General features: G+C 36.0%; 2 protein-coding genes and 5 non-coding genes across 8 annotated transcripts; 4 read left to right on the plus strand and 3 right to left on the minus strand.

Annotated features, from left to right (window-relative positions):
- The first annotated feature begins 49 nt into the window (after positions 1-49).
- ccz-1 (Vacuolar fusion protein CCZ1 homolog) lies at positions 50-2,714 on the plus strand. The gene is made up of 7 exons (NM_073986.4): positions 50-135; positions 182-291; positions 341-651; positions 694-1,259; positions 1,959-2,082; positions 2,140-2,407; positions 2,456-2,714. The coding sequence occupies exons 1-7, from the start codon at positions 51-53 to the stop codon at positions 2,576-2,578; spliced, it is 1,587 nt and encodes a 528-aa protein (NP_506387.1). The 5' UTR covers position 50; the 3' UTR covers positions 2,579-2,714.
- On the plus strand, positions 1,423-1,572 carry F58G11.9. Its single transcript, NR_069905.1, has one exon. It is a non-coding gene; the product is annotated as an Unclassified non-coding RNA F58G11.9 (non-coding RNA).
- Positions 2,710-2,844, minus strand: F58G11.8. Its single transcript, NR_069906.1, has one exon. It is a non-coding gene; the product is annotated as an Unclassified non-coding RNA F58G11.8 (non-coding RNA).
- A 1,439-nt stretch (positions 2,845-4,283) lies between these two features.
- F58G11.11 lies at positions 4,284-4,422 on the minus strand. Its single transcript, NR_069907.1, has one exon. It is a non-coding gene; the product is annotated as an Unclassified non-coding RNA F58G11.11 (non-coding RNA).
- Positions 4,423-10,033: 5,611 nt separating this feature from the next.
- Positions 10,034-10,179, plus strand: F58G11.7. The gene has a single exon (NR_069908.1). It is a non-coding gene; the product is annotated as an Unclassified non-coding RNA F58G11.7 (non-coding RNA).
- A 496-nt stretch (positions 10,180-10,675) lies between these two features.
- F58G11.10 lies at positions 10,676-10,900 on the minus strand. Its single transcript, NR_069909.1, has one exon. It is a non-coding gene; the product is annotated as an Unclassified non-coding RNA F58G11.10 (non-coding RNA).
- Positions 10,901-11,066: 166 nt separating this feature from the next.
- bug-1 (EGF-like domain-containing protein) lies at positions 11,067-24,505 on the plus strand (the record flags this gene model as incomplete). 2 transcript variants are annotated; one of them, NM_001269609.3, is made up of 23 exons in its annotated part: positions 11,149-11,200; positions 11,417-11,582; positions 11,960-12,044; positions 12,421-12,868; positions 12,952-13,181; positions 13,443-13,517; positions 14,331-14,546; positions 14,591-14,740; positions 14,819-14,981; positions 15,037-15,933; positions 16,208-16,545; positions 16,598-16,909; positions 17,252-18,135; positions 18,181-18,355; positions 18,404-19,360; positions 19,406-21,208; positions 21,259-21,471; positions 21,646-22,218; positions 22,268-22,329; positions 22,377-22,521; positions 22,587-22,974; positions 23,022-23,144; positions 23,193-24,505. In NM_001269609.3, 23 exons carry the CDS (start codon positions 11,149-11,151, stop codon positions 24,416-24,418), a joined length of 9,681 nt encoding a protein of 3,226 aa, NP_001256538.1. In that variant the 3' UTR covers positions 24,419-24,505. The 2 variants fall into 2 exon arrangements, with proteins under 2 accessions (NP_001256539.1, NP_001256538.1); NM_001269610.2 differs by lacking the exons at positions 14,331-14,546; positions 14,591-14,740; positions 14,819-14,981; ... (12 more) ...; positions 23,022-23,144; positions 23,193-24,505 and having other exon boundaries at positions 11,067-11,200; positions 13,443-13,883.
- Between the last annotated feature and the right edge of the window lie 240 nt (positions 24,506-24,745).

Genomic DNA, 24,745 nt, shown 5'->3' on the forward strand with positions numbered 1-24,745 from the left:
TTTAATTTTAACACTGCACGGTACAAAACATATATTTTGCTTTTTTCAGAATGGAGTCGATTGCAAATCCATTGTATTTCTTCTCCAACTTGTCATTAAACCCGCCATCCTGCTCTAATGTGGTCAGATTCATTGGTAATTGAATTTTAATTAAAAAAACGAAATAATTATGTTTTTACAGATGTCCTTGAATTCTTTTTCGTGGCGCATCCATTATCAGGACGAAAAGAAGGCGAAGAACATAATCGTGTGATGTATTTTCATCCGAAAGGCGAGCAATTAGAGAGACAGGTTTTCAATATCGTAATACTTTTTATTCTAATAACTGTATTAATTTCAGACCGAAATAACAGGATTCGCAGAAGCCGTTGTTAACTTTACAGAAAATTTCTTGAGCACCTCCCGTCGGGAAATCAGTGAAAGAATTAGTGAAAATGAAGATGGTTTCGATTTCCGAACTGTGACGACGCAGAGAACAGAGCACGTTTATATTCGTACAGAAGACGATCAATTTATTCTTGGAGTATCAATTTCTAAACAATTATCATTGGTTTCTGATTATCCTCTATTTCAACCAGCGATTAGGAGTATACTTTCCGATGCCTACAAAATGTTTCGAATGTTTTTTGGAACTTTTTCTTCTTTTATCAAGTAAGTTAAAGTCTAGTTTATAAAAATAAAAATATCTTTCAGAAATGTTCCCGACGACATTCCAAAATTCAAAGAACGCCTTGATTTTTTCTTCTCCAAGTACATCCCACTACTGAAAGTTCACAAAATGCCACTACTTGATCATCTTGGAGGCGTCGAATTTCTACGAATGTCTGGTCCTCTCTACTTGAACGTTGTTTCTTTACTTTCCGAACTTCGTGAAGAATTCCAAGTTATCGAGAAAATAATGTTCTTGTATCAAGATAAACTTCTCTACTATCAACTTTCGAAACGCGATCTTCCATCACTATTTCATTATTTGACACATAATTTGCTTCCAACAACATTGGCTCCAGAACTTGAACATTCTGGAAGAAATGCTTCAAAAGGAAGATATCTACGAGGACCAACAGATTTAACAACAGATGCTCCGTTGCTCGGTGATGAGTCACTTTCTGTAGTTCATTTGCATTCCGATCAAGGAACTGAATTTCAAGAAGAACTCATCGGATACCAGATGATCGTTTATCGATGTCTAAATGCAACAGTTTGCATGTTTGTCAGAAATTGTCCAGCAAATGGTGGATTAGAAATCAGAAGGGATTCTGGTGAGTTTTTAAAAATAGTTTTTCGAAACGAAACGTTCTTATTACGTTTTGAGAATAAATTGAAAATAAAAAAGCGATTTTCAACTCTTGCTAATCTGCTAATTTGAATTGCCGCTCTTTTGTATCTAAAATCCACCCGTAGAACCGTGCCGCGCCTCGTTTTTTTGCAATTGTACCGCAAATTTGTCTTTTTGTGTTGTTTTTTTATTCTTAATATAGAAAAATGGCATAAATGATCAAATATATTTTTTTGTATATCAAAAGAATTAAAAAATCGTATCGAACCCGAAAAAAGTACATGTTCCTGAAATTCTAAACACAAGGAAACGTTTTTAAAAATGATTTCTAAATGCTTTTGAAATAGGAAAAATATTTTTGAACATTTTTGAATTTTTCTTCATTAAAAATTAGTCAAGAAACACAAAAAAGAAGAATTCGTGTCGAAATTGAAAAAAAAAGTCGAAGTGCGGCACGGTTCTATGGGCGGAGTTTAGAGACAAAAGCGTGGTAATTCAAATAAAGGGATTAGCAAAAGTTGAATTTTCATCAAAATCAGATTTTTTCCAAATTTGGTGGATTTTTCTCATCTTTCTTATGTGATATTTCGGCACATTAAACTACTTTTAAGGTAATATCTACATTTTCCGAACTCCACCTTTAAACAAAATAAATCTTTTTCCGACTTATTTTCTTTTCCAGAATCATCTCAATCATCTCGCGCCACTCCTTCACAGAATGGTGTTGTCAGTCGTCGACTTCTTCGAAATATTGATCAGTTTTTGGAAACCGAACTTTCACAAGTAGCGAGTAAAATTGGTGACGAGTAAGTTCAAACTTACATTATATCACAATAAATTCCATTAAATTCCATTAATTTCAGAATCGGCGACGAAAAGTTCCCGGAAGCTCCAGATTTCCATTACATTTACTTCAATCCATCATCGTTATCCATGACCTCAAGCCTTTCAACATCTCCGAAGCTTCCCGTTGCCGCTTCTGGATCTAATTCAACATTAAAAGTACCACTGCCACCAGTTGATGTTAATCGTTTAGTATGTGATACAATGAGCAATTTTGTGTCGGAAACTGAAGAATTTGGTGAATGTTTCGTCAAATCTTCAAGTGATTGGTGGATTGTTATCAAAAAGGTAACAACATTCTTGGCAAAAACAAAATTCAATGTTTTTATTTTTCAGGTTAATTCTCGCCTCCTTGTCTTAATCATTCCTCCATCCAACTACACATCATCCCTTGCCGATGTCCAATCAAAAACTGCAACAATTGTTCGATCCCATTTCGAAGCCATATTTTTTAGTTGATAATATTCATATTTTCCCATGCATGTGTGCCAAAATTTTGTGATATTTGCCTATAATTCAATTCCGTTGCCTTGTACTTTTATATCTTATTCAATTTTTTCTACAGATCTATATTTATATAAAGCTTTTCAATTTTAGAACATGAGAAACATGTTGGGCTCCACATATACTGCCGGGGAATTTCGAAAATCGGATGAGTGCCCTTTGATGCTGAAAATTAGATTTAGTCAAAAGATCTGATCATGCTCCCCCTCGACCACTCCGACGGCTCCTTTGCTCTTTTTCCACACGATTTTCGACATTTTCTTCAAATTTCTTCTTTTTCTTCTCTCTTCAGCAAAAAGCTTTTCATTTTAATAATCCAATTGACTTTTGAAATTTCCCCCCCCCCCCCGCACTCTCATGACTTCTTGCCAAAAATTTATATATATATTTCTGATGTTTATATGTATATGTGTCGTCAAGGTGACAAATGCATGTACATTTTATAAGGGAGGTCTGAGAAGAGAACCACCAAGAAATAAAGTGGGTGGAGTTTCTTAAAGAGGCAAGAAGGCAATGAGATGGAGGGGCAGGTGAGCATATTGAAGGGAAAACGAATTTATTGCTCTCTCGATATTGACTCTCGGGGACCTTCATTTACCCTCTTTTTGAATGAGATTTTCTTTTGCCCAAGTGAGATTTCGTCTCGCCACGAGCGAAAGTTTTCAGCTACCGTACCCTCTAGTACTGTAAATTTTTAATTAAAAATGTCACTCAACAAATTTGTGGCCTTTCCATGAAAACACCCAAAAATCCGAGTAAGACAAGAATATAATTGATGAAATTGAGCAAAACACTCTCACAATCAGGTACATATGTACCAGGGATGCCACCAAAATTGTTTGACCAAAAAACAAAAAAAAACCTTTTTTTTTCAAAAACCCAAAAATTCAAAAACCAAACCAAAAAACAAAAAAAGAACATCTCTGTCGGTTCCTGTTACTGAAAACTTTCGCTCGTGTCCCAATGAGTTTGGGTACTATATCTATAGATCTATATATAGATTAATTATGGAGAAGCGGGAATGGTGATTTCGCTGTAAAATTCCCAGAAATATCAGACATTCAGAAATGTCACAAAATAAAAACTAAAAAATCTAGAAAGAATGGAAAATTCAACTTTTTGAAACGTTGTTTGAGTTCCCTCAAAGATGAGGACTGCAAGACCAATCAGCAACTTGCTCCGCCCACTCTTAAACCAATCAAACAGAATTGAAGAGCTCAAAAACACTAATTGGTTTGATAGTAGGCGTGGTTTCTCATTTTGGAGGAAATTCAAATTGGGAATTTAGCCAACATTGAAATGTGTTTTTCCTCTTGTCCAAAATTACTGAGTTTCAGACAGGTAAGACGTGCTCATGGAAGGCCATTTTTTCTAGCTACACAATAAAAATCTCGTGATCAGAAGGCTTTACAAAATTAATAAATCTGTTTGTCTAATAACAATTGACAAAGGTCTAGTTTCAAAGTCTAAACAACTGAAAAATAACAAGGTAATGATCATCACTTGTTGCCTTTAAAAAAAATTATTTTCAGGCATATTTGATCACTTGACTAAACCTCTTCCACCTCCACAAGTAAACTGATTTCATAATTCCACAAAATAACTCATTTCAACACTTATTTAGATATCCGGTGCAAACTGGTCAGCACCAGCAGGTATATGTCAGGTTGTGAATTCAATGGATATAATTGCTCTCTTTTCGAGAGACAGTCCATCGGGTGCAATTATCCATGTTCGAATGATTGAATTTATGACTCTTTCTCTTTGTTCATTCCTATTTTAATACACATCCACATATATAAACAACATATCCTCGGATTCATCAAACCCTTTGAATTTCAAAAATGTTTCCCCCCGTTCCTCATAAATATTTTTTTGGATCATTTTCACATCTTTTATCTTTCCTTTCTCTCGCCTTCTTTCATGACAATTCCTCAAAAACCGAAACGCCATTTTTAGGCATGTCTCATCATAAAAATACGTCATGATGAGGGGGTACTTACCGCTTTTTCCGTTTTTTCTCCTCCCTATATGTTTAAACTCTTTTCTACTACACATTCCCATGTAATCCTTTCCGCTTACAATCATGAACTTTTGAAATTTTGCACACGAGAAGTAAGAAGTATTGAATTTCAGAAGTTTGCTCGCTTTTTTACTAAACATTTTTCATTTACGCAGAGCAACAATGAGCAAAAGTTAGAAATTGCGCGGGTTTTATATCTTGAGTTGGATTAGAATTCGTTGGTGGTGAAGATTAAATTCTTTTCATTGTGGTCGGAGCACAAAAGCTACAAAGTTGCTCGTTTTCAAGACTTTAATTCCAGAGAACACTTTCATAGGATTTCTGGTATGTAACTTTAATGTTTGGTTTTAAATTTACTTTAAAAGTATTACGTTTTATGTGAATTAGGTTAGAGTCAAGAATGCCGTTTTTCATGATTTCTTGCACCTTCTGCAAAAAGCTCCGCTCCCCGATTTCCTGATTTGCAAGAAATTTAAAATTAAATTAAAAAAAAAAGGTTATTTCGGTACCTAAATATCCGATCTATAGAGTTGAATTTGATAAATAAACAAATCTTTGAAAATTTTTGTTTTACTAACTGTGGGAAAGTTGTTAATTTCAATAAGTTGTCTTATGTATTTCTTGATTTTTTTTGTATTTTTATCCCTGCTAATATTTTTTGAACGCCCTTACTTTTTATTCAAACAAAATTTATCTGTATCTAATATTAAACTTTTCACCGTTAAGTGGAACTATAGACATCTACAGAGAGCATGGAAAAAATGAGAAATGAAAAATATAAAAAAACCTGAATAATATGTCAAACACATTCATATAAAGCATCTGGTAGGACACTAAGAGGCGTTGGGGCGGTAAAGAAGCGCCCCATGACGCCCGGAGTGGAGTTTAATTTTTTGATGGTTCCTCATATCTTTTATTATTGATATTATTGATATTATTGATTTTATTGATATTATTATTGATATTATTATTGATATTATGACATTATTGATATTATTGATATTTTTTGTATCGATTTATATTTTCAAACTTAAAAAATGTAAGATTCAAAATTCATGAATACAAGTAATAAATCAAAGTTGGCGTCAGAATCTGAGTTGTCATCTAATGAGTTACTGATTTCTGTTGACTTTCAGTGTTGTTAGTTCTTTATTTAAAATTAAACAGAATCCATTTTACGGAAACTTTCTCACAAGATTCTTTCACAATTCCATTCTCATGCTCATCCCTTGTCTAGACATGCATTGAATCTCAAAACATTTCTCGACTGAACACTTTATACATATCTATAAACAACTGATTAATTTCCTTTAGACTTCAATTATTTTTCTATCATTTTCTGTCGATCTAGCGGTTTCTATGTATATTCTCTTAAATAAGACTAAAAAAGAAAGAAAATCAAACAAAAAAAGGTGGCAAACATACCGAAAGACAAGTAAACAAAAACAACCGAATTTGTTTCTTTGTGTGAAAAAAGAAGAGAGAACCCCCCGATCCGTAAATGCCAGTCGACCGGGACCTCTTTCAAACCCAAAGGACGTATTCTTTTCTGGATTCATCTGTTCGGTTTTTTCTTTATTTAATAATGGGGACGCGCAATGAGTAATGATTTATTCAATTGTTTTGAGTTAACCGAATCTCTGAAAAAAAGGGCGTAATCGGGTAGAAGACTGAAAATATTTATTGAATATCAGAGTTTTTGAAAGAAAATTAAATACCGCAAGCAGTACTATTTTTCGACTGCAGTACTAATTTTTTGAAGCATAATTTTCAAATTTTCAAACTCGTATTGTTTAAATTGTCAAAGTCAAACAAACTTCTGAAATTTTGAGAGAGTAAGCAGATAAGTTTTGAAAACGCTTCCAAAACTTTTCAGTCACATCTGTAACTCATATTATTTGCCCTTAATTTTAGGAATACTCGAATCTTGTCAAAAGTTAGCCCAGAGTTTAGTGAGAAAAATCACAGTAAATTTAGGAAACTTGAAGTTTGGTAGAACTTGCGAAAAACTTGGTTAAGAAACTGACATTTTTTAAAGTTAAAAATACACTTTTTAATCTGATCAAACTCTTATCGCCTTGCCAAAAACTTTTCCTTTTTGTCGAAAATCTCACCTTTTCATCTTTTCCACTTTTTTGAAACCTTTTCGTGCACTTTTCTCTAGGGACCATAAGTAAAATCCCAACCGTCAAACCGTCAACCTTGACATGAGGTTGAGCCGAGAAAAAACCAAAAAAAAAAAGGCGAAAACGTATTCATTTTTCGCGCGGCGTTCCAGTCTTTGTCTGTTTTTCCACGGAAAAAACACCCAACAAACTCAAATTCTGTTTGTTTCGTCGCGCTCTTTTTCAACCAACTCAACTTTTTTCATCTGTTTGAAAATATGAGCACGTTATGGAGCAAAGCTTCGAATGAATTATGATCATGTCGTGTTGTCTATGTTGAAATATTGAGCCGAGAGAGAAATATGTGCGTATCGAGAAAAGAGAACGAGAGTGGAACATACATTAAAAATTAGTTTTGAACATTCTCCGTTGTATGCTCCGGATGTTTTGATGCTGACAAGTTTATCCATCCATCCATCATTCATTTTCCTAGTCGATGCTCGCTTCTTCACACATTAGCCAAATTTGATGACTGAGTTCGGTTGATCAACTCTTTCAAAGCATTTTTAGTGTTTTGTTGAGACACTCAGAAGCTCGGGTGAAGCTTAAATCTGATCGAGGCGTCACGGAGGCGCCTCTCATTTGCCTCTTTGGGCCCTACCTTAAATGAAATTTGTTGTCCTGATGTTCACAACTTACTGAAAGTTCTCAATAAAATTATGTACTTTTTTTAAAAATTCAGTCAGACAAAAATTTAAATTTCGCCGATGCCGACAGGTAAAAATAAAAGTAAAACGGCGCCTCGTAGTCAACTAGTCAACAATTCTCAACCTGCCATAAAAATCCTTCTTTTTTCCATCAGCACCAAGAACCAAAAACTAAGCTACCATAGCTCGAATGTCTCAAGTTTCTTTCATTTACCACCAAGTGGTTCAGTTTTCTCCCTCCTTTCTTTTTACCAAATGTATCAATTTCATTTTATTCTTCTTCTTCTACAATATCTTTTCTTATGACTATTTTGTCCAAATCGTTCACATCCTAGACATTCGCCACAAAATTGCTCCTCTCTTGCGTGCCCTTCTAGTCAATATGCAAATTTGCTCCAAAAGTTGTGTGAAGGAGAGAGAGAGAGAGAAGTACCGCCTGATTTATTTAGACGGCCCGACGTCAACACTTCACTGCTCTCTCAATTTGATAGTACATATTCTCGAAAAATTTAGTAGTGTCGGGAAACCACTTGGCTTCTTACGACGTTTTTGCAGCTGCCTTTTAGTAGGTTGAAGTGGTGCCTTCAACCGCAGTGATTTATTCTTGATTTCCCTTTTTTGGAAAGGTTTGGAGATGTTTGACCTATTTTCAAAATGCAAAACACGCCCTTGTTCCTTTTTTGTAGGGCTTTATCAATTCATTTTCAGAATTTTCATCTAAAATTTTAGAGTAACCGGGAGAAGGTATTTGTTTTTTTTCTAGAATCCCACAAAATACGTTGTCAAGTCTAATGTGCAACCTTTTGGGAAGACGTACATTTTATTGTTAGACTGCTTATATCTCAATTGTCGCTTGTTTTATTGAAAGTTGTCAAGTGAAAAAAAATTTCTTATTGATTTTTCTATCACTTTCTAATTCACTTTTTTATTTATCTTGAAATATAACCAAGTGCGGCAATCCTATAAGAAACAATGCAGTAGTTATTTTTCGCTACCGTAATTCTCACTTTCGTCTTCAAAATAGCTCCAGCTTTTTATGTCAAGTGATTCATCTAGTTAACTATGAAACTTGATGACCATCTCGGTGCTCCTACCTATGACCTCTGACCTCTTCCTCTTTTTCTAACAAGGTGTCTTACTCCTTTTCGCCATGTGCCCACGTTATTAACGCTTCACACTTGAAGCCGTTGACGCCGACGCCAACGCCCGAAGCAAGACGGGAGCAGGAGAACAAGACGAAGAAAATAACGAAACGAGAGTACGAGCAAATAGATTTTTTTGTGCTTCTTCTACTTCTACACACACACACACACACACTTTTGTCACCCCGTCGTAGTGTCAATTCACTCCGTTTCTCACATTCACTCCGGAATACGGACTAGAGTACTTTAAATTGATGAGCTATTGGACAGAAGAGAGAATGAAGAAGAAGGAGAACAAATTGAAAAATCTGGAAAAAAAAGAGAATGAGATGGATGGAATGGAGCCGTGGCGGCGTGCGCCCGAGTGAGCACAAAAGTGCTCCGCGCACACTTTGCACATCGTTTTGTTTCTGGTCAAGAAGGCGTAGTGTCAAGAAGAAGACAACGACGGCGTGGGAAAGATTCACTGCAACAAAAAGATTTTTGCTTCATTGGATCATATTGCTCATTCTGATGATGAAGGCGTTGAAATATCGGAATGATGTTGGAACTCCAGAGTAGCTAAAAACTTCTGCAAACATTTTTCGTTGTAAAAATTGTTCCAGAAAAAGTGGTGTTGCACCTATTATTGCTTCCGCTTTTCTGCTACTTTTGGGACTTGTTCTCTTTTTTCTTTTTCATTCCTCTACTTCTTCAAAAGTCTACATCCGTTTCTATTTTTAAATGTTTCTTTTCAGAGATCAGTTAGTTTTTGGTCTCAGAATACTAATAGTTTTTAACTAACAAAATGTGTATTCTAATTCAAAAAAGTCAATACAGCAATTCGAAATTCAAACTTATTTTTCAAAACACTTTTGGTACTTTCAAGCTGTTCTCTGGATTTTCATTTCGTCTTAATATTCACCTGGAACTTTATGGATCTCGTCTCAGCTTATAACTTTGAACTATTTAGGTCCAGAAATAACTTTTGTTCAATAACTTTTGTTCTCTAAAACTCGTTTTGTTGACTTCGCTTTGACACATTTAGAGATGTTACCATATCATTAAAGTTTGTTTTTCAAGTAAAAGCTATGTTTGTTTGAGAATTTCTATTTCTCAGTTTTCTATTAAATATATTTTCTAAAAGTTGAAGAAATTCGCATCTAGGATCATAAAATTGAAATATTATATCCAGAACATCATTTGAATATTTTATCAAATTGTCGATACCTCTAGCTCATCAGTCATGCTCAATGTATCTAACTTTTTCATTAACATATATGTCCTTCTATCCCCCTTCACTCCACCGCCACCGTGCTCGGCGAGCCATAATCTAAAATTCTGTTCATTTTCTCGCCACTGAGCTCTCGGGGGTTTGGCTTGTCCGTTTTCTACGTGACATGAAACTTGTTTTTCTTTGCCTTCTTTCTACACCTCCTCAAGTCCCCCCCGTTTCCTCGTGTGCCAATTTTCGCCTGATTTGAATACAAATTTTTAGTGGGTGGCTTCCTTTTTTCTGTTTTCACCAAACATTAGTGCCTGTCAACTACAGCTGTTCGTATTTTGTTTTCTTTAGTTCTAATATTTTTCCAATTCCATGGGCACCGTACACCAATTTTCTACATTAATCCTGCTCACAAGAAAAAGTATTTCAGCTCACAATTAGACTTATGCCATTTGATATAATTTTTTAAAAAACTGAAAATGTTCTCGAGTTGAGTTGAGTTGAATTGAGTTAGGTGAAAAAGTTTCAACTTAAAAAAGTTTCCAAAAAAAGTAAAACAAATTCGGTGTTCAAAATTGTTTAATGCACAGTTAAATCTTAAATTATAAATTTACTCAGCAGCAAATTAAAGTTTTGAACTTTAAAAATATAAATTGTGGTTTTCCCAAATGAATGAGTTTCGCCAACTCAAACACTTAAATATTAAAGACTGATTCAATTGGTTTTTCTATTGTTCGGCGGTTTCTGAGCGGGCTGAAATGCTATAGGCTCAAAATCAAAATTTTAAATTTCAAATCTTACACTTCAATTATTTATATTTTATTGAATGAAAAATTACAGTTCCCAAGAGATTTACTTATATCCTGTAAGGTACCATAAATCATAGAACCTATAGGTGTCAAAGTCCAAAAAAAAAAGAAAACGAGTTTCATTTTTCCACGATGGACAATTTGACCTCTTGTTGAGAGGTTGAATACAAGGAAAAAGAGCAAGACGAGGTTATATGCATGCTCTTTTTCCTCCCACCGCCAACTTCTACTCCCCCGGTTCGGTCGTTTTTTATCTGTTACTCTTCCACCACTCACCACTGTGCACTGCTCCAATTTTTTGTTCTCTCTTTGTGCAGATAATTGCGCCATTTCTTTAGTTTTCCCGCCCATTCGTCCTCCTCATCGTTCTCCACTATTTTTTCTTCACCTTCTTGTGCCGCGGTTTTGTGTTTCTATCTCGATTATTGGTCAACTCTCTTGCTCTCATTTCAGATTTCAACAAGTTGACGTAAAGTAGAAGAGTCGAATAGTATGTGACGCGGGAGGAATCAGGTACTGTAACTGGAATCGAAATATGGTCTTCAAGTATTCTATCCTATTGCTTCTCCTACTACAGTATACCAGAGGTGAGACCAAAAACGTTTTGAAAATAGCAAAAAATAATTAAAATTTTATTAGCAAAAGAGTTTTTAAAATATCTCACTACAAGCATTTCCAAAATAAGAATTAAAAAAAACTGTAATGTTTGAGAAAAATCAAAAAATTTGGAGTATTCTAATGGATTAAATTTTCTTGGCATACAGTTAGACTTTTCGTACTACATATAAAAATTGAAATTTCAGAATCTCTCGGCCTATTTCTTCGCGTGGAGACCGGTCATCAAAATATTGCAATCGATGGAAGGGACGTCTACTATGGTCACTACACAAAGATCCATTTTCACAATGTGACGTGTATCGATGCACTTGACATTCATTGCTTAAAAGAGTTAACTGGTGCTGAGGAGATGTAAGTTTTTTCGCAAATTCGTTTGAATAGTATTCTTTTGTAAATGCAACACATTCAAATAAATCAGGTCAATTCCAATTCCCAAGCGATCATGATTTGATATGTCGGTTAGTGGAAAGTAAAAGAGAGAGAGAGACGGGGGTAAAAACTTTGTTTTGATGTAAAAGAAAAGGGCTCTCTCGATTTGTTACGTTCGATGTGCACTACTTCATACTAACCCTTCACGATTAATTCTCGTCTGGGGAATTCGAATTGGCGGGGCGCACACATTTGGGTTCGCTTCTCGAAATGTTTCACAAAAAATGCTTTCGCAACATGTATCTAAACAAGAAAACCTAGGGAAGAGATAATTAGTATGATTTTTTTTTAATTTTCAGAGACTTGCTATACACAGAATGCCAAAAAGGACATTGGAAAGTCGCTCATTACACAAATGCAAAACATCACTTCAGGTTAAAAGAGGTTAGTTTTTAAAATTTTGAAAATTATATTCAAATCAAAGGCGAGGGGAAATCGGAAACTATTGGATGTTGCCGAAAATTTTTTTGAATTTTCCATAATAAGTGTTGCCAATCTATAATTAGACAGTTCGTAAATTATCAAATTCATAAATAAAAAATATAATTTGAAAATAAACGAAAAATAATATTAGACGCAGTGAGAACTTTCTTGATAAAATTTAGAAATTTTAGTGATTTTAAACATTTTTCGATAAATCAATATTCAGTATGACAACTTCTGAATCTGAAAATATTCGAGAAATCTAACATTTCGGCACATGCCTATTTATTGAATTTTTCAAAATTCGTCACTCTACTCCTTCAAATATATATTCCAGCCAATCCACGCACTTCGCCTCCTCATCTCCAGTCGTCGTGAGCTTTCAGTGATTGATGCACAAGTACAATCATGTTCCTATCCACCTGCACCACCCTCGGAATGTCATCGGGCAGCTCGAAACCATAACCACCGTCATGGGAAATCAGGTTCTATTTTGAGAGCTGTAGACCCGTACTCACAACTGGAAGCGGAGATGGAAGCTGAAATTGAGGCTGGTGCTAGAGCGTTGGCAAGAGCTCTTACACCATCAACACCTCCGGTTACAACAAGAAGTCGGAGAGTTCGGAGAGATGTCGAAGATATTACAAAACAAGATCAGGATGTTCAAGTTATGCATGGTGATCAAGAAATCACTGAAGACAAAGTTGTTCCAGTTGGAAGTCAACTTGATGTTGCTGCTGGATCAAAATGGAAATTCCGTAAAGGAGTTGGTCTAGTGGTATATGGTTAGTTCTCACTTTTTTCTCTAACTTCAAAAATTGAAAAAGTTTGGCAACAATTGTTGATAACTAAATTTAAAAACGTTCAGGTTCGCTAAATCTCAAAGGAAACACGAACCAGCCAATCATATTTGAACCATCTACAAAAAATGCTCGATGGAGGGGAATTGAGTTCCGTAACTCATCAGAATCATCTCTAACACACGTGAACATCACTGGAGCCGACGTGGCAGTGAGCGTTAAATCCGGAACTTCTCCAGATATGGATCATGTTGTCGTTGATGGAAATGTATATGGAGTACAAATTAGCGATATGGATGTGAGTTTTTGAATTAACTTTTTTGCCGACTTTACAATTTGAAAAAAACTTCGATAAATCTGAAAATATTTTTAAAATCATCCATGTTGAAAACAAGTTATTACATACAGCATCCCGTGAACAAAGAAAAGGCAAGTTAATTCCCGGAGAAATTTTCGTTAATTAAAAAGTGTTCTCAAAACAATTTAAAAAGTAGACATTGTAGCAATTTTTTGATTAGTAAACCTTTGTCAAAACCTTATGCAAAAATATTTTCTTCAGTCATCTTCAACGACACATCTAAAATCCGTGGTATCTGTAAACAACGAGAAGACAGGAATCGAGTACCTAGGAAAGGTATAACAATGTCTTACGTCCGCTTCTTCTCTAACTCATTACCACCGCTGCTCTGCTCTTTTGCACACTCATTTTTGTACACCGGTAATTGCTCCTTCTATGTTCCTTTAATTTCACAAGCACATTGACACCATTTTCTGTCTCTGTCTCTCTCTCATTTTGTCTCATCGATATTCATATCTACACTCAACACAAACAAACATCATACCACGACGAGCACCATTTCGAGAAATGTATATAATTTGCTTTATTCATTTTACATTTTTCAATTCAAGGTTATTTTTTACTCGAACACATTTGCATTCACCTCACGAAATAACTTGTCCGTGTCCTTTAAATAAATGATCATGAAGCGATTATTGGTTGATTTATGTGCAATTTACACTCAAAATGCATGACTACGGAATCATCTGGGTAATTGGTTGATTTCATTATTAATTCGGGTTACGGTAAAAGATAAAAGCTTAAATTGTTCGTTTTCAGTTTTCAGATTTTTCAAAATCAAATTATTAGGCCTACCAATGCCATTTTATAGACATACCTGAATTTTCAAATTTTCAAGAGACTTAATATTTCAGTTGTTTGAATTATATTATAACGCGGTTTCTGGAGATCACACAAAAAAAGTTCTAATTGCAACCGGTTTTACAAAAAATCGCCCTAATCTAAAACTGGAAAATCCGGAACTCTCCATAATTTGGTATTTTTTCATAACTTTTGAAATCAACATTGTAACAGATATAATTGTAATAGATTGTAATAGATACCGTAACCCAAAAGAAATGGCAAACCAATCCCCAAATTCGTATTCAGGGATCTATATCTATTGATCGAGCAGTATCAGCATCAAATGGCGAAGTAGGAATTTCTATATCGACCGATCAAAAAGTCACAATCCGTCGAAGTTCATCTTATTCGAACAAGGCTACTGGCATCTACGTGGGAACATCTGAAATCACTATTGAAAACGTTGTTGTCAATGCAAATGGATTTTATGGAATACATGCTGAAGTTGAAAAAAGATTTGAAGTAAGTATCCAGAAGCTTCAAAGGAATGTCCTTTATGTTTTCAGATGGACGGTGTTAATGTGTCAGCGCATCGTGGCGAGTTTGCTCTGGAATTGTTTATGTCTGGAAATGCGAAAATTGGAATCGCCAATTCCCGTTTTCACGATAACAAGAAAGGCGGTGTGCGTGTTTCTGGGAAATTTCAAAGCCCGAATGTGAGTTAACTGATATAACTTGAAAAAATGAGCGTATAACTTCTCCATAATAAAATCAAAATGGTTAAAGGGTTATAGGTAATTCTCCGTGACTGCCGATTTCTTCGAAACTCTGGAGAAATAATCATATTTAATGAGTTTGGACAATCAAGTTTGAGCGTCGAAAAATGTGAATTTCTCAACAATAATTACATTGATTTTGACGGTGGAGATTCAGTGGTATCCATTAAAAATGTCAACGGTAACGGTCTAATTTTTTAAAAAACTTTGAAAACACAAATAAAATATTTTTACAGAAAACGGAAAAATTTCAATTTCCAACAACAAGTTCACCAAAAATACAATGCACGATATAGTCAAATTATTGGAATCTGTCCCAAGTTCTGAAATTTTCATAACTGATAACGAATTTAATCAGAATCTTGCGAATTCAATTATAACCACGAATTCTGTCAACATTTCGATATCCGAGAATTTATTTCAAGATAAACGTTCAACGTGCGAAATTACATACAATTCTCCAGCAATGCCGAAAATAGAAGACCTGACACAAAATAAGATGCTTTCTGGAAATACGAATCCAATTTGTACTGGTCTTGGATATCAAACAATTCAAATGGATGCTCCAATATCTTCTACTCCACTTCCACTTGTTGGTGTTACAGAAAATCCGTTTAAAAATCAAAAAGGTCTTATAAAAGCGTCATCGGAACCTTACATTATCAATGAGGAAGTTTTGATAAATGTTGGAGAAATAGTGGTCATCGAGCCAGGAGCAATTTTTGACTTTGCTCCAGGAGTCGGAATAACTGTTTCAGGACAGCTAGTGATGAATGGAACTGAGGATGTTCCAATTGTGACACGTGGACAGAATGGCAACACGTGGCGTGGAATCGTCGCAAAACCAGAAGGAGTTCTTGATGTGAAGAATGTTGTGTCGGAAGATGCATCGATTGGAATATGGATAGATTCGCAAAAAGTGAAAATTGAAAATGGACAAATTGTTCGACCAGCTGTACATGGAATTGAAATCACTCAAAACTCGAATGATGTCGTTGATTTGGGAAATGTTATTATTGAAGAAGCAAATGAATCGGCAATTGGAGTTGATGAGAGAAGAGATGATTTGCTCATTAAAAATGTTAAGATACAGAATGGTGCTGGAAGTGGAATTGATTTTATGACACCAACAGGTCAGAAATTTTCGATATTTACGATATATTTACCATCCAAAGATGTATAAAATTAAAAATTTAATCTGTTGAATTATAATTAGTTTGGAATACATTTTAATATTTTCTGAATAATAGACATTCTGAATATAACTTTCATTCCGGCAGCATGGTTTGGAGTTGTGCTCATTTTTTTTTCCAGGAAAAAGCAAGTTTTCGGTTATTTTTGAACATTGTTCAAACTTTTCGACAAAATTAAATTAAAAAATTAAAAAAATTAAAGTCCATATTCCAGGAAACATCGAGCTTCAAAACATCGAAGTAAAAAATATGGGTGGTTATGGAATCCATATTTCCGAATTTCCATCTTCTCCACTTCACGCAGTTTTACTTGATAATGTTAGTGTCATTGAGCAAAAGAGAGGTCATGCTGGAATATTGATAAGTGGTGGATGGATTCAAAATGTCGGAATGCACAATTTGAAGTTTAAGGATAACGCTGTCTCTAGCTTAATTGTTGCATTGGAGTGCAATGACGGAAATGAAAAGCTGATAAAGATGGAGAATAGTACTTTTGAAAGAAATACGGATATTGTACAGCATATTCAACTGGGCAGTTGTGCTAATTTACAGGTGAGTTTGATGGATTTTTAAAAGAAAAACTATTTACTTCTATAATTTACAGATGGAAAAGAATCGATATGATTCGAACAATATTGATGGAATTGGCTCAACTCTAGTCATAACATCTGAAAATAACGAAAAGAAGAAAAATGGAGTCATGGAAATAGTGAAGAACAATTTCACAAATAACGGAGGAATTTATACAGTTACAGTGGACACAAATCTACATGATGCGTACTTCACAGATAATAATCTCAAAGGAAATGAGAATTCTGGAGCAGTTTTGAAGATTAGTGGAGAGAATGTGAAGATTGTAACTAACAATTTTGATAACAAGGACAGCAAGTATCAAATTGGATACTCGGATGATTCAGTGAGTTTTTAGTTTTTAAATATGAAAACCGAATAAAATAAGTAAATACGAAACGTTTGCTGCAAATTTATTTGGGAGGTTTCCACTTTCCTGATGATATGTTTTTACCGTTTTTTTCATGAAGTGCTCAAATTTAAAAGAGTTTGGTTTGAAAATTGGCAATAATTGGATGAAACATAGCTTGCATCTTTAAATTTAGAATACTGAAAAATGACCTAATGGGTATTATTTTTGTATTCTATTCTCATGACACGATTCGTATGGAATCGTGTCAAATAAATAATCTCCAAGCTTCAGCAAAATCGAGAAATCCGGGGAAACCGACTTTTAAAATTATTTCAGCCGATAGACGCTACATTCAACGAATGGAATGGTCTTGACGAAGACGCCGTATTGAAAACAATTGACGCAAAAGAAGGTTCTGTTCTTGTTGTTCCATATGGATCATCTACAATAACAACTGATAATCAAATCGATGCGCTGACTACTGTAGTTCCTGTTACAGTCCCAGATTCTTTGAATATTAAATGTGCACATTTGGCATATTGCTCTCGTCGAGGAACTTGTAAAGAAGGAATTTGCATTTGTCCACATGGATATACTGGGTTCGACTGTTCAATTCCACTATTCTGTAATTGCAGTGGAAATGGATTATGCAATCTTTTGAATATTTGTCTCTGCAACGATGGATGGTCTGGATCAGATTGTTCAATTCCAAGATGTTTAACAAATTGCACAGGACATGGAAAATGCATACAGCCAAATTCATGTGAATGTGATGCTGGATGGATGGGAGAGACATGTTCAGTCACATCTTGTATTGATTCTCAATGCACTCACGGTCATTGTGGAACAAATGGTCTCTGTAAATGTGAAGATGGATGGCAAGGTTCTCGATGTCAAATACCCCTCTGCAACAGTTGCTCATTAAATGGAATATGTACGCGGCCAGGATTCTGCAGCTGTTTTGAAGATTACGGAGGATCGGATTGCTCAAAATGTGTTGGGGATTCTTGTGAGGCTTGTGATTTTGATTGCAATCATGGAATATGCGAACCCCTGACAAAAACATGCTCGTGTGCAAAAGGTTGGATGGGTGGAGCGTGCGATGTTTGTTCAATTGGAAAATGTGAAAACTCGAGTCAAATTTATTACATTCAACCACCGACGGCTGAACTAGAAGACGTCAACACAGTAGTAAATGTTTTTGGAGAAGGATTCCCAATGTAACTTTTATTTTTAAATTCTAAGTATACTTAGAAACTATTTAGAACCAACAACAATTCCTACATATGCACGTTCGGAAGAACAAGTGTCACAGGTCACCGGGTTTCCTCAGCCTTGATCAGATGTCCAATTCCATCGAATCTGACACTGGGGCGGCATGTCTTCGGTGTTTCTCAACCTGGGCTATTGAGTGCTATCGGTAATTCAGAACCAAAACCGGTAATAGTACAAAATTTTAATTATTTATTCTATACAATCTTTTTCCAGATCCATTTCACTTTGTACGACGGTTGTGAGCCATCCCTTTGTCAAGGATCATGTGTTGGACCACTCTGTATTTGTCCACAAGGAAAGACTGGAATATTCTGTGACGTCATCGAAGTACTTCCAACAATTGACAAACGATTCCTGGAACATCAAAAAGCAAACACGGCATATGAAGGTGTTCCGTATGTTCTAATGCTTCCAACAATGGCATCATCAGTTCTCCGCGTGAATTCAAGTATTCCAAATCTTAACTTTATTGCATCAAAAGGAATTGTTGCATGGCCCGAGCCAATTGGTTCACCTGACCCGTATGAAGTTTCAGTAACTGCCTTTTCACCTGCTGGAGAGACTACAATTTCATGGAATATTACTGTTCAGCCGGAATATGCGGTTGAAGTTCAAAATGTTACAGTTGATGGAGGAAAAGCAAAACTAAAAGGAAAACTTATTGGACCGGCAGCTGCATCTTCACGGAAAAATCCAGTTGTGATCAGGGTTAGAAGAGATGACATAGTTGATGAAATATTGGCAGAATCAGATACATTTGGAGATGTAAACTTTGAATATATTCCAATGCTTCCTGGTATTTATGAAGTTACAATGGCTCATCCCAATGTCCCCACTGATTCAATTCAACCGATTCGGTTTACAATCCCAGATTTGAATCTTCCAATTATTGGTGAATCTTCAAACTCCTCGTTGACTCTTGATATTTCACAACGAGAAGATTGCGAAGTTAAAGTGATTCAACCAAAAGTCGACAATGTTAAAGTTGAGCAGCATGGATCACAAAGAATTGTCAATTTTGGAAGATTTTGGGATGGCGAGGTGCTTGCAACTGTAATGTGTGGAGATGTTCCAATGGAAATTGTACGGGCTCCTCCAATTCAGAGTAGTGGATCACTTTTGACAACTCCACAAGTCTTGAGTCTGTACGGAAATGAAAATCTTTACGAGGTTAGTTTTATCTCAAACGGTAAAATACAAATGAATTTTTTATAGGTAAAAGTTCATTGGGATCCTGAAATGACATTTAATCCATCTGTAACAGCTTCTGACAGTAGCTTCGATGAAACACCTGTCACTATTCCAGAAGAACAATATCTTCGAATGACATTCTCGACAGTTGGTGAATCAATTGGTAATGGAACAATTCAAGTGAAAGATGGAGAAAATCTTATGGCTACAATTCCATATTTCTACGCAGATGCCAATAAATCTCAATACTACACTTTCAAAATTTGTGTTCGGGACGAGTGGGATGGACAGGAAGGACGATTGGCTTCTACTGAAGTTGCCACAATTGCCATTCAAAATACTCAAAAAGGAGTTGATGTTACAAAAACGAATATTCGATTAAATGTTCAATGGGCCGATTTTTCATTGCAACCGGGAACTTATAACCTTCTGGTTCGAAGTGAACTTCATGAACCTGTTGAAGAAGTAATTGAATTGAGCCCCCTGAACACAAGTTTCTGTGTTCCGATGATATCTTCTCGATCAAGAAATCTTCCAACTATTCATTGCTCTCATTTCACGGATCCAGCTTCATGTGACGTGGCTGTCACTTCAGTGGCATCTCCTGACAATCAATTGCCTAGTTTTCATTTTGAGCCATCAGTTGTTACAAAGAAAGGACAAAAGATTTTAGTAACGCCACGTGGAAATCTAGATGGAACAATTGGCCTGTGGAATAGTGAAATTGCCGGAATAACTGTAACACCTTCTAAAAGATCAGTGTCTCTGAATGAAAGCTTCTGGATTACATTTTCATGGAAGGATCACAATTTGATAAAATGTAATGTGAAGACTATTCCAGTTCATTTTGTTTTTCTACCGAATGAGAGTCAATCCGAGGTTCCTGTTCACAGCTCCTCTAACATTCTTATAAGACAAAAAGATGATGGAAACGAGATTTGTGATTCCAAAAATCAACCGATCGTACCTGCAACCTCCACCCTTGTCATGTGTAATTGTGGAGATGGAGCAAGAACAAGGTGTAGAGAGAAATATCATTCTGCAACTGCATGTGGTGGATCATGGAACAAAATAGCTGATGATACCGTTTCTTTGGAGGTGGTTGCTTCATTCTTAGCAATGGTGTTTGAATGTCGCGAGGTTTCAGTTGATTTTGCGGAACTTCGAAGATCTTTGGAATGTGTTGCTTCGATTGAAAGTGATTGTCCGATCAATTCGAGACGTCGAAAACGAGAAGATGTACAGATGCAAAATGATGCGCCTTTTGGAATTATAAATTCAATTAACACAGATTTTGGAAAAGTGCTTCCTGTTCTCAATGCATTGGATGTTCAAACTATACGAATATCTTCAGTTTTTATCGAGTTCGTGGATCAGATTCAAAAAATATTTCCAGAAGAAATAATGAGTTTATTGGATAAGGATGCAGTTGATAGATTCCTTGGCGCGATCGCAGATCAATCAGATGAAGGGCTTATGATATCAGAAGCAGAGAGAAGAATAATTGGATCAAGTGCATCAAGCCTCATTCAATTATGGAATTTAACCGTAAAAAGTTGGAAGTCTGGAAAAGTACCCACTGAGAGGACAGGAATATCCCATCAAGATGCTAAACAATTAGTGGCAGCTGCTGATAAAATCAAGTCAATATCTCGACAGAATGTGGCTCAGGATCCTTTTGCGATGCTTCATGGGTATATGGAACGAATTCTTGAAACTGGACTGACAGAGCAGACAGAATGTGCAATGAGCACGGTTTTTATTGATAAGACTGAAATAGAAGAAGATGGGCAATTGAGAATTCATGTTTATATAAAGAATCGTGCGGTAAAAATTCGAAATTTAAAAATATTATGCTTTATTTTTTTTAATTTCAGAACATGACGCTGACAAACATTGCAGTGAGATTGTCATTTTTAAAATCTGACTCAAAAACGCCTACTGTAAATTTCAATACGGGACCATCTTGGTCGGCAGGGGTCGCCAGTTTGAATGGTCTTGGAACATTTGAAACTGGATCTTCATTTGAAATTCATTGGACAAGAATATTAAGTGCACCAAGGAGACTAACCACTGTGGCAAAGTATCAGGTAAAATGAAAATAGCTAAAGAGTAAGCCAAAAATAAATACACTAAAGTTAAGATTAAATTAATTTTTGAATAGAAATGGTAATTTCTACATTTCTTTTGTTTACCTTAATAAATAGATTGTAGATAAATTTTCGGATGTCTCTGAAACACGCTTCAAAATCATATTATTTCAGCCAATCGTTGTGTTCTCCTTCTCCATAATGGGACGTTTAACCCAACAAAAACTGTTTGCCCCTGAGATTTCGGTGATTCCGAAGAAAACGATTCGAGCTATCAATATCATAAAAGACGATTTGTCACCAAAAGCTGGAACCAACTTTTCCATAATCAGTGCCATCATTAATCATGGATACACTCCACTAAAAAATGTTGAAATCATTATGGATGATTTGAAGCATGAAGGATCAGTGACACCAAGACTCGATGAAATTTTTGTGAATGGAAAAGAAACACAGAAGACGTTGACGCCAAAGTTTTTGACAATTCCAAGTGGATCCACACAGATTATTCGTTTAATTCTAAAAGATAGAGATGATGGAATTGTTACAATATCCTCTATGAATCTCACATGTTTGGAAAACGAGAAACTTTTGCCATTAGAGACAACTGAAACATATGCAATCCGTGCCGTTGGAATTTCAGATTTTGGAATGCTTCTAGCAACTCCAAATCAATCAGCACCTTTATTTTTCTTCCGACCAACTGCTGCGCAAATGGTTAATGTCATTAAATTAGAATTTTTATCAGTAAGAGAGCTCATTGAATAGTCAAATATTCAACAAAATTTTTTTAAAGATACAACAGATCAACTCCACAGATTCAAATAGGAAAAGCTTCGTCGCTGCATTCCGGAACCCGTGAGTTTTGGGATATGTAAAATTTCTGACTTTAAATCATTGCTCAGAGAGTCTTCAAGTTTCGGCGGCGCACTATGGGCTCGAATGCCAGTCCCCGAAGTGAATGCTATGAACAAATTGATTTCAATAGTCGACAGAGGTGGCCCAAGACCAAGGGAACTTCAAGCCGTTGAGTGGACTTCGGAGGAAAATGTTTGTTTGAAAATTCGCTTTTCATATTTGACAACTATTACGCTTTGATTAATATTTGTTTTCAGAACAATGAAATGCTCAATTGGATTGATCCAGGACCAGTAAGCTCTGCTCAGCAAATGTTCTATGAACTTCAATTTTCCAATCCCGATGCCTCAACTCCAGAAGATGAGAACCCACAGTTTGACCAACTTCAGTTCAGAATCGAAATTCCTCAAACCAACATTGCACCAGAAACAGAAATTGGACAGATTGAAGCTACATCGCCAGAAGATCTCACATACTTCCTGTATACACCAGATAACAATAGAAGATTCTCTGTGGATTCTGAGAACGGAAGAATATTCTACGATTCCGATGATCCACTGAGCAATGAACAAGAATACTGCGTAGTCTTGGAAGCCCGGGATCCTCAGGGAAGATCTACAAGGGTTCCCGTCGCAATCAATAATGGTTAGATTGATATTTCAACTCAGTTTCTAAAACTTCGACACTTTCAGGAGGCCAACGTCGAGATTGTATGCTATTCAGCACTAATAATCTGACACCAATGATTCACTTCGGAGATTATATTCCAGCTCCGACAATACTAACGCCGAGAACATTTTTGTTCACTACTACACGTAAGTACATTCATATAGAGTTGATTCCAACATCACATCGGTTTCCAGAACCAACTTCCCGGGTCACACCCGATACTACAAGAATCACAGATTTTTATACGAGAACAACATCCTCTGGAACTACATCGGAAACTTCAACTAGTACGAGCTCCCAAACCGTTTCTGAAACAGATGGAACGACGTCAATGTTTCAAACATCAGAGCCTTCAACATGGCAGACGTCAAATGAGCCCACTTCCGAGCCTACTACAGTACCCTTAGAAACATCTACTTGGCAAAACACGGATGGTACATCGATGGAACCTACATCGGTGACACCAGAGGAAGGACAGACGACGTCTCCTACAGCTACCACATTGACATTTGTAGATTCCACTCTTGAAACAGTTACCACAACTGAAGCGACGACTACTTCTGAAGGCACGACTTCCCAAGAAGATTTCGGAACAACCTCTATGACAACATCGGAATCTGAAGGAACATCTCCGGAGTATATCACGTCAGAAGCCACTTTAGAACCTATCACATCGACTGTAGAGTCAACCACAACAATAATGATCTCTACCATATCAGAATTAATTTCTACGTCTGATTACACAACACAAAGTTCCGATTCCACTTCAATGGAACCTATAATGTCATCAACATCAACTTTTGAATCTTCCGCGTTCCCAACACCCGATGGGTTTACTTTAGAGCCAATCACAACAACTATGACTACTGAATACCCAGACGGAACAACTATGACTTCTCCAGATGCTACTCTTCCGATTCTCACGACAACATCAAGTGAATATTATACATCAACACAGGAATCAATAGCTTCTTCAACTTCTGAAGTAACAATCATTCTTCCAACAGATTCCACCACGTTTTTGACACCTCCGCCTAGCACAACCACGGAGCTTATTTACACAGTATCTTCTGATGGAACACTGGAGCCCATAACATCTGCTCCAACAACAATAGGCTCATCATCGGAAGGACCAACAACAGCAACATCTACTGAGCCCATTTACACTGCCAGCCCGGACACTTCTCCTGAAACAGAAGCAACAATTGGGCCACCAATTCGGATATCTACAGTTGGAGGTGGAGATACATATGTTACATCAACTCCTGGACAAGGATCTACAGTTACCACTCAGAGTCCAATAGATGATACTGATCTGGAGTGTGCTTCAACCACTGCCGCGTTATCTGCATATTCGAAAATCATATGCGATATTCAAGCTATTTCACGACGCAGACAACGATCTCAAACTTCTTTTTAATTTTATTAGTCGACTCCCTGTTTATCTTTCAAAGATTTGAATTTGCGGGTTTATCTATTGATTTTAATAAATGTTTAATTTTTTTACAGATCATGAAAAGTGTTTCTGCACACTTTCAGAGTAAGTTCTATAATTCAGAAGAAGATTTTTTTAAAGGTCTTACTAATGATGGAACCACTGATTAACAGTTAAACATATTTTCCTAGTCTAATTTTGATTTTAGGATGTTTTGTAAACCTGGAAACCACTTCTGGTGTTTTCATAAATAAGTATTTGATCGAAAAAAACTGCAATTTTTATAGTTGACCCTTTGAAAGTCAAGTTCAG

This window comes from Caenorhabditis elegans, chromosome V (assembly GCF_000002985.6).
Source record: "Caenorhabditis elegans chromosome V".
Lineage (NCBI taxonomy): Eukaryota > Metazoa > Nematoda > Chromadorea > Rhabditida > Rhabditidae > Caenorhabditis > Caenorhabditis elegans.

Bases quoted from the DNA above. Each gene is read 5' to 3' on its own strand.
- ccz-1 (NM_073986.4), top strand. From the start codon at position 51: ATGGAGTCGATTGCAAATCCATTGTATTTCTTCTCCAACTTGTCATTA. The intron at 292-340 runs GTTTTCAATATC...TATTAATTTCAG, and splicing joins GCGAGCAATTAGAGAGACAG to ACCGAAATAACAGGATTCGC. The intron at 2,408-2,455 runs GTAACAACATTC...TTTATTTTTCAG, and splicing joins GGTGGATTGTTATCAAAAAG to GTTAATTCTCGCCTCCTTGT.